We start from the raw sequence: 9,095 nt of genomic DNA, 5'->3' as shown, positions 1-9,095 counted from the left end.
GGGGCCCAGGGGCCGGGGCCGAGGGGCTGTGGGCCGGGGGCTGGGGAACTAGGGTCGGGGGGCCGGGGGCCGGGGGCTGGAGCCGGGGGGCTGGGCCTGGGATGTGGAGGTGTGGCTGGGGTTTGGTTCAAGGAGCTCAGAGCAGATGCAAACCAGCGTGCTGCCTGGCGCGCTGCATGGGCACGGGGACTGTGCAGGCTGGGTGGCTCTCAGAGGGCCTCCTGGGGGCTGGCAAGGGTGGGACAAGGGGATGCCCTCTCAGGCCAAGTGGGAGCGCCCTCCCCAGGACGCGGGTGCCCCGAGGGAAGGCAGGCGGTCTGGGGCTGGGGATCTCGCCACAGGGCAGCCTTGGCCGCACCCTCTTGCTGGCTGTGGTCTTCGGTGGTTCCGTGACGCAAGGGGTGTGCTCTACCGTGGTTCCTTCCGGCCCCTTCCCAGGCTGGCGCTGTCCGTGCTGGGGGCTGCCCCTCCCAGACAGGTCCTCAGAGGACCCGGGTCCCAATAGGCCCACCGGGCACCCGGGCACACGTGCACGTGTCAGTAAGTGGCAACTAGTTTTCAAAACGGCCGCCGGCCTCCGAAATCGCATCCATCACCATGGCTGTCAGGGCTGGAGGGCGGCAGGTGGGCGTGTGGCCGGGCCTCGCAGAGACGGCAGCGCCTGGCACTGCTGTCACTCTTTGTCACTGCGGCCAGCTGAGCACCCCAGCTGCCGGCTGCCACTGTGCAAGGCATGAAACACACCCTCCGCAGGGCTGAGCCGGAGGCCGCGTTAATAATCAGCTTCGTGACGTGCGGCCTGTCGGGCAGCACGTGACAGTCGTGCTCCATCTGTGTATGTTTTAATGACGGCTTCGGCAGCGCCGAGTCCGGTCACGGCATCATCTGCTCGGTTCTGCTCCGCGGCATGTTGGTGTTAATCTGCATCTGAAACAGGCAGCTGCTAGTTCCTGGGGACAGGCCCCCCCCCCCCCCCCCGCTCGGGGGAAGGGCTCCCTCGTTCCGAGGCTCGCTCCAATGCCGGTGCTGCTGGTACCGCCCCACTCCACAAGTGACTTGGTTTCCCCTCCTGCGCTTGGGGCCTGAGGGACCCCAGCCAGGAGACCCTGCCCCCGCTCACCCGCAGGGAGACAGGGCAGCTGGGGCTTGCTGGAGGCCGCCATCTGCCTGCAGGGCCCTCGCTGTTCGGGAGACAGATCTGCCAGTGGGCACGGGGCGGCACCCAGGAGGCGAGGAGCCCTGGACGCCCGAGTCCAGGGAGGCCGACCTCGCCGCCCCACGCGCGGCTTGGCAACAAACCCAAACCCAGCCTGGCGGTGGCGCCTGCACAGCAGCGCTCAGCAGGGAGCCCCGTCTGCCCACGATGTGACCACACACTCCCACCTGGACGCCTCCTCAGGCCTCCTCGCCACACGCAGCCCGGCACAGTCTAGACATGCAGGGTCCCCTGCCATGCTGACTTTGGGCACGCTGACTTCCGACTTGGGGGGGGGGGCCCAGGCCTCCTCGGGAACAAAGGGTCGAGGTCAGCACGGTCTTCTCTTCCTGCCCCCAGGACCCCATCTGCAGGCACTGAACGTGGGTGTCCCTAACTGGCTGCCCCAGGAAGGGTCACTGCTGAGGGCCGTCTGCCCGCCCACCCAGGTGGAGAGGAGGAGGGGCAGTGCGAGGCCAGGCCCCGGCGGGTGGTGGGCCCTGTGGGTCTGGGTCAAGCCCCAGTGGGCTTCCCTCTGACCTGCCCTTCTCTGGGCCGTGCTGTGCTCTGGAAGGAGAGGTCAGGCACCCCACTGATATCCTTGGCGGAACGCAAGGGGCAGAGAGCCGTTGGAGGCCCTGGAGGGGGATGGACAGAGGGCACTCTGCCCCCGTCTGGGCCCCCTCCTCCTGGCTGCCCACACCCCAGTGCCCACCCAGGGCTGTACCACTCCCGCTCCCCCCATCTACACTGCCAAGGTCACTGATGCCCCCAGACCACACTTAACAACCCGACAGGGGGCATGGCTCCAAGCCAGGCCTTGCCCAAGGGAGGCCCCATCCCAAAACATGCCCTGCTGCCCTCTGGCTGACACCAAGGTCATAGACACACGTGCATCCAAAACAGGGTCTCCCTCGAAGGCAGGGGCTTCTGAGAACAGGGTCACAGGAAGCACAGACTCTGTGGACGACGCCGCTCTCAGGCTGCTCCTGGGACTCCCAGGAGGACGGAACGGCCGGAAAGGCACGTCAGGCAGAGCAGACGAGGCGCAGGACTCGTGTCCCCAGGCCGGCCGGGCCCCGTGTCCACCCGGGTATGCACCACAAGCACGCAGGAAATACCAGCCGGACAAACGTGGAAGGAACACCAGCGCCGGGGCAGCCGACCGCAACACGGTAACCGAAATCAGCGCGCCACCCCGCCACCAGTGACCGTGCAGCAGGGCCCGCCCGTCCAGGCCACGGGAAAGCCAACCGCAGCTCTGCTCTCCCTGGGGCCACGGAGCCGCCCCGGCAACAGGGGAATGTGGCCGGCAGCACGGCGGGGAAGCCCGACGACCCGCAGGACCCCACAGCCTCTGCTGACACCCACGTTCCGGAAACATCCAGGCTGGAACAGAGCCGCCCGGGCACGGGCCAGCCCAGCGGTGACACCAGCCACGATGTCCATGTCACGTGAGAGGCGGGCATCCTGCGTGCACGCCTCGGGGCCATCACCCCCAGTGGTGTGGGCTCCACCTGTTGGGCTTCCCCAGCCGCGAACCCTACCCGGGGGCCCGGAGGTGCCGGCTGGTCCCGACACATCCCCGTCACACAGCTGATTTGGGAGAAAAAAACCAAAGTGAAGGGGGTCAGAGGCCCAGCTGAGAGCCGGTCCTGGGAGTGACCCGGCGCACGCCTGCAGGGGCCCAGGGCCGCGGCCCGGCTTCCTGAGGCTTCTCCACACCGTCCTCTCCAGGACCCGACTGCTGTTCGCCCAGCCTGCCTCAGGCTCTCAGGGAAGGGTGCAGAATTTTCTTCGGTTCCCACAAAATTCCTATCAATTGTTCTTATAGTTAAAAATTCCTTTAAAAAGCCATGGCTTTTTAATGCCACAGCATTAGCAGATTCTGACTTTCCAGAAGAGGTGTTTACACGGTATTTTATGATTCAATAACTTAAGACACCTTAACTAATGCTTTTGAAATTAATCACCTACAAAATGGATTTGTTCTTTTTCAGTTAAATTTACTTTCAGGGAAACCTTTGCCAAGAAGTACATTTGCCACGTCAGTGTTCCGTCCGTCACGTGGTGGGGGAAATGTCAACCCAGCACCATGCTGTCACAGGCTGGAGAGTGTCCCCCAAATTCATGTCCACCCTGACCTCAGAACGTGAGCGAATCGCAAAGCAGGGTCTTTGTAGATGTAACTAGTGAAGGGTCTTGAGGGAAAACCAGGCTGGGTTTAGGGGAGGCCCCACGTGAGGGCTGAGGTAGGGGGAGGCCGTGTGATGACGATGAGGGACAGGCGGGCCACCGTGACCTCGGAGTGCCAGGTTCACTCGGGAACAGGGGTGAGATCGGTTAGAACTTTCTCGGCAAGCAGCAGGTGTGTGAGGCCGGCAGGGAGGGGCCCGGTGGCCTGGCAGCGATGCAGGGGTGTCAGGGCAGAGCACTGGGGACGGGACACCCGGCAGAGGGCAGGGGAGGGCTCTGGGACACCCCCGCCGTGCTGGGCACCAGGTTCCCCCGGGTGTCGGTCCGCGACTCTCAGGAGCCACTAGATCTTTCCGTGGGAAGAGCGAGGCGCCCGTGCCTGCTCCCTCGTGGACGCCACAGCGAACACCTTCACCTGACCGAGGGCTCCTTAGAAACTATGCTGAAAATCGTGTTCCATACATTTGGAATAAAAATCGTCTCCTGTAAGTCTGCTTTATTCACATAGCAACCCCTATGCAAAACGGTACTTAAAAGTTCTGTCGAACGAACAGCCCTGTATCCTTAGATCTTAAAGAGCCACGTGGACATGAAACCCCCCAGGATTACAGGACGGTGCAGGCGCGCTTGTTCGTGTGATGAGCCAACGGCCCAGGTGAAGCCCACCGACTTCCCCCCCGCCCTCGGGGAGCTGGGCCCACACACCCATGCACACGAAGCCTAACGTGTCACGTGCCCCGTGCAGGGACAGTGCCCAGCGGGCAGCTTCCTGGGGCCTGCGTGGGCGAGGCTCACTGCTCCCAGGAACCGAGCTCGGTGGCCCGTGGGCCTTCGCAGGCGGGGGTGGTGGAGGAGGGTCTGGTGGCACTCAGGTGCGCTGTCCTACCCGGACACTCGTGCAGACTGAACAGAAGTCCTGGAACTGCCTCTGGCTCCTGAGTGGAAGAGCCACGGCCCCAACTAAAAGGCTCTGGGTAGGGGGGGGGCATCTCCTGCTGGAGATGGAGCCTCCGGCAGCAGCAGGTGAAGACCCCTCTGCCCCCCGGGCCTGCCCCCACCGCCAGCACCGCCGGGAGAGCCGTCCTGCTGCCTCACTTCCGTCAGGAGAGACTTCCCCGACCTTCTGAGGCCCTCACACGCCCTGCTCGTCCCCGGCGGGGGACCTGGACCCCCACCCTGCCCCTGCTCTGTCTGCTGTGGCTTGGCCTCGGGTCCCCAGGACCCCCGACCCCTGCGAGCCCGCGCCTCTCCGGCACCCCCAGCGTGGGGCTTCCTAGCACGGCAGTCGGCAGAGATTCGGACACACAGAGATGCTTGCTTGCGGCAGGACGCAGGACACACGGGTCATTTTATGAGCTGACCTCCGGGAGGGAGGGGCTGCACACACACACCTTTGTTACTTTTCCCGTAACACCGTGCTTTGCACCTGATGTCATCCAGGTGCGCAGAGCTTTGGGGGGGCCACGATGGCGTGGGAACAGAGCCGATCACCCTCCGAGCTCCAGAAGTGCAGGCAGCCAGACCTCCGCTGGGCTGCCGGCCACCTGCCCCAGGAGGGCGGGCCCCGAGCTGCCGGGTCCCGGGGCAGCGAGGCTGACAGAGGACAGGCTGGGGGCCCAGGGCAGGACCCCGTGGGGTCAAGGAGGGACAGGCACATGTGTGCTGCTCTGCTTCTCCTGAAAATCAGCCGTTGTGGGAACCTTGGCCTAAAAACAGCATCTCAAATAAATCCTATGTGTGAGGGGCTGCTCCGTGCGCGGCGGGCTCACTGCCCTGAGCACCAGTGGGAAATGACCCTTGCTCAGAGGGTCAGGATCTCACCAAAACGTGGCTTTTCAACCCCCAGAGGCCTGAATGAATGGCGGCAGTGGCCTCTGGCGGGGTCCCCGGGGCCCCAAGAGCGCCAGACACAGGACCAGGTTCGATCGAGACAGACGGGCTCCCAGGCTCCGTGCAGGGCCCGAGATCTGACCCATCGGCGCCCCGGCCTCAACATGAGGGAAGGAAAGCCAGCGGGCCTGAGTGAACGCACGGTGGCCGGCAGCTGCCTCCGCCACAGGCTCTGCCGGGTCCGGGCGCGCCCAGCACGCAGCCAGGCCACCCGGGCACCCGCGAGCCGCCCGCAGAGGGGCCGATGGACTGAACTATGGAACAAGAGAACTTCAACACCATTGTTCATCTCTGTCACCAGGAGGAGGAACGGAGCGACGGAGAGCGGACCGTCTAGGAAACAATCTCTACGGAAGGCGGACGAGGAACGTGCGGTGGCGTCTGTGACAGGGACGCCGTCAGGGCGGCCCCATGTCTCTCCCCAGTGTGAGCCGGGCGCTGGGCGAGCCCCTGGAGGGCTTCCTGGTGTGGGCTGCCCGGGCTCCCCACGCAGCACAGGCGGAGGGGACGCTGCTCGGTCACACGGCGGGGCCCACAGGGCCGAGGCCTCCCGTCTGCACCTGTTCTTGGCGGGCCTCCCGCCAGGGCCCTGTGGGTGCACCTGGCGCACACACGGCCTCCGAGCTCCCGCAGGGCCAGGGACGGGCACGGATTTTTCAGTGAAAAGCCAGTGGCCTGCAGCACACGCCTTCCGTCGGGCGCGGAAGGAGCAGCCCCTCCGGCCGCCCCGGTTTCTAGCCGCTGAGAACAGTCCTCACGGCAGGACATCACCGTCTGCCATTTGACAACGGTTACCTGATCAGCCTCAGAAGTCTGAGAGACTCCCTTTCCGTTTCAAACAACGGCCCCCTTTTCAACAGTGAAACATTTCTCTTAGGAATTTTTGCCCTAAACACGGCCAGTGAGAACGGCAAGGATGCGATGGCCCGTGAAGCCCCAGTGTGGCCTCCGCAGCTTTCCCGAAACCCACCGGGCGCCGCGGAGGCTCCCGACACGGCGGGCAGCGGGTGCCTACCTCCACCACGGACTTGGAGTCCAGCCGGAAGTTGAAATCTCCAAACACAAAGTAGGACACTTTCTCGAATCGCTGGTCGATGATTCTGGGAGGAGAGAAGGAGACGCCGTCACTGCCCCGCAGGGCGAGCAGCTTCTGCACCGCGCTCCCTCGCCGCCCCCGACGGCGCCGTGACCAGGCCGCACGCCCTCCCGGACGGCGCTCGGCTCCCTCGGGGTGGACACGTCCTCACAACGGGGCTGGCGCGCAGCCGGTGGGCGGTCCAGCCGGGGCGGGGGGGGGGGGTGAGGACGGGGGCCAGGAGCACGGGCCTTGGGACGCAGGGGAAGGGGGTCTGCCCGCTCCTCCCTAGGGGAGCACGAGCTCTGCAAGCGTCTGCGCCGCCCCATTCCCACGTTTCAAAGGTGTAAACTTCACCTACTTTCTTAACGCGAGGCACTCCCTCCCTTACAACTTTCCCACATCTTTTAAATCGACCACAACCACTGCACATCTTCCCGCCGGGAAACTCACGCGTGGGAGGTGCGGCCGGCCCACTGCGTCAGCTGCCCCCTCGCCCACGGGGCGAAAACTGCTCTGACCTCAAGTCCTCTCGGCTAACGACCACTTCGCTTCTACAGCAAAGCAAAGTGCTGGCTATTTCTGACTGCAAAGCAGGGTGAGAGCCATCGCTAGCCAGACCGCCAGCAGGACAGAGCATGTGACGGGCATGGCGCAAGGACGTCCGGGAGCCCATGTCCCTGCCCGGGCTCCCCCCACACCGGCAGGGCCGAGCTGCGGGGCGCAGGGTGGAGGGTGTCCTTCCCACGGGCACGTCCCAGATGGACTAGGACCAAATCCCACCAGGCAGGCGAAGGCCAGGGGTTAGGACTGCACCAGATGGACTCAGAAAGTTCCATCGGGTACCACCTGGCACAGCCAGTAATGCCTCTGTGCCCGAGGTGCCAGGCCAGCCTAGACACCACGCTCGGGTGCCGCTTACGGACTCAGCCTCTTGTCGCTCAATTTGTTAGCTCGAGAAACAGAAGAAAGGCCCAACCAAAAGGCCATGTGCTGCCTTCTCGGGCTCTCCCACATTCTCCCAGGTCACAAGGAGGGTCTCTGCAGGCTGTGGCTGGCAGTGAGGGGCTCCCGGGCCATGCAGGGTGCTGGTGTCCGGGCTCTGGGGACCTCGAACGTGCAGGACGGCGCGCGGCACACTCACCAGCACCCGCAGCCCGTCCGGTCGGCGGCACAAACTGCATTTCCGCTTCAACGGAGCCCCCTGCCCATCCCTACCACGGAGGCCACCTGCCTCGTCAGGGACTTGTCGGACTCTTGTGTTTCTGTTTCTACTTATTTCCTTTTCTTTTCAATCCTGCCTTTTTTCCTTTTGAATTCTGGGAGCCTCCCTGTAAGCCGGTGGGAATCCACCTCCTGGGCGGGGCCGGGCTTCCGCGCCGCTGCCGGTGGTTTCCGCCCACTACGGGGGCGGCGTGCCAGCCTCTGGCCGTGCGTCCTCCTCACAGGCCCGGGCCCCGGCACGCTCTCCCGCCATCTCCAGGGCAGTTCCGTGGTGAGCCGTTATTCCGTCTGCAGTCACGGTGCGAAGCCGGGATCTCAGGTCACCGATTTTCCCAGCGGCCAATCGACCGCACCGTTTATTAAATCCACGAGCCTCTTCCCATTCCGTCTGTGCAGCACAAAATTCCCCCAATCACAGGGGCCTGTCTGAGGCCTTCATCTACCCTGCACGTGTGGGGTTGAGGCCACCTTCCACTGTGACACCCTTGCCGACAATTCCTTTAAAAGTCACCGACGCCTTTTCCTCTCTCTCGCAGAAGTGCCGCTCATCTAACCATGGTCCACAAAACATCCTGTTTTCCTTTTAAATTGAAGCAACTTATAACTTACACATGAATTTGACACGTCACTAACACTGCAGATGCCCAGCAGTTCCTTTCCTTGTATAAACTGAACTTTTCAATTGAGGAATTACCTACCACTCAGCAGTAAGAGGCTCAGGGTGCTAGTGGGGGCGCCTGCTGATGCAACCCCACGGGCCCGGGCCCACCACCACCCCTCGGCCCCGGCCTCTGCCCTGCACGGGCCTCGTCTGTAGGCAGGAGGCCAGCTGCCTCTGCATCCTGAAAAAACTAAAGCTTCTTCTCCTGTGAAACATTTTTAGAGGAAAACAGTCTTCAGAAAACAGGTGGGGGTCCCTGGAAAGGTCTCCACAGTGTCTCCATGTCAGGACTCCTCAGCAGGTTTTCTGGCTCCCCCCGCCGGCCCGTGGAGGTCGGGGTCCGACCCTTCCTGCCCCCCACCCTGTGGAGGTGGGGGTCTGGATCCGGGGTGTAGAAGCCCCAGCGGGAAAGACAGGGTCGTGTGTGCTCTGCCGCAGCCAGGCCTCCCGGGCCCGGTTCCTGCAGAGGGGTCACATCATCAAGTGGCCAGATTTCTGTTTCAGGGGTCGCACAGAGACGCCTATTGCTCCAAGGGCCCCTGTCCCCAGGAGCTTCCCCAGGAGGCAGAGACCCCTTAGCTGAATGGAATTCTGCTGCTGTGCCCCTATCACCAGCTGTGCCTGGCTCACTGAGGCCCCCTGCCTGCCCTGCCTCCCCCAGCCGGCCCCACTGCCCCCTCACACATGCACCCCTCCCCCGGCTGGCCCCACTGCCCCCTCAAGGCCGTGCACCCCTCCCCCGGCCGGCCCCACTGCCCCCTCACACATGCACCCCTTCCCCAGCCGGTCCCACTGCCCCCTCACGCTGTGCACCCCTTCCCCGGCCGGCCCCACTGCCCCCTCACACCGTGCAC

The 9,095-nt window shown here is 64.1% G+C and overlaps 1 protein-coding gene across 3 annotated transcripts in view; it reads right to left on the bottom strand.

Annotated features, from left to right (window-relative positions):
- INPP5A (inositol polyphosphate-5-phosphatase A) overlaps window positions 1-9,095 on the bottom strand; it is a 157,672-nt gene that overhangs the window by 25,141 nt on the left and 123,436 nt on the right. For all 3 annotated transcript variants that reach the window (XM_029932810.1, XM_029932811.1, XM_029932812.1), the window contains exon 9: window positions 6,297-6,381. In XM_029932810.1, coding sequence (XP_029788670.1) covers window positions 6,297-6,381 — 85 coding nt within the window. The remainder of the gene's footprint in view (window positions 1-6,296; window positions 6,382-9,095) is intronic.

The sequence above is a fragment of the Suricata suricatta genome, chromosome 2 (assembly GCF_006229205.1).
Source record: "Suricata suricatta isolate VVHF042 chromosome 2, meerkat_22Aug2017_6uvM2_HiC, whole genome shotgun sequence".
Lineage (NCBI taxonomy): Eukaryota > Metazoa > Chordata > Mammalia > Carnivora > Herpestidae > Suricata > Suricata suricatta.
The sequence above is the reverse complement of the archived record's forward strand: the minus strand, read 5'-3'. Positions and strand labels throughout refer to the sequence as shown.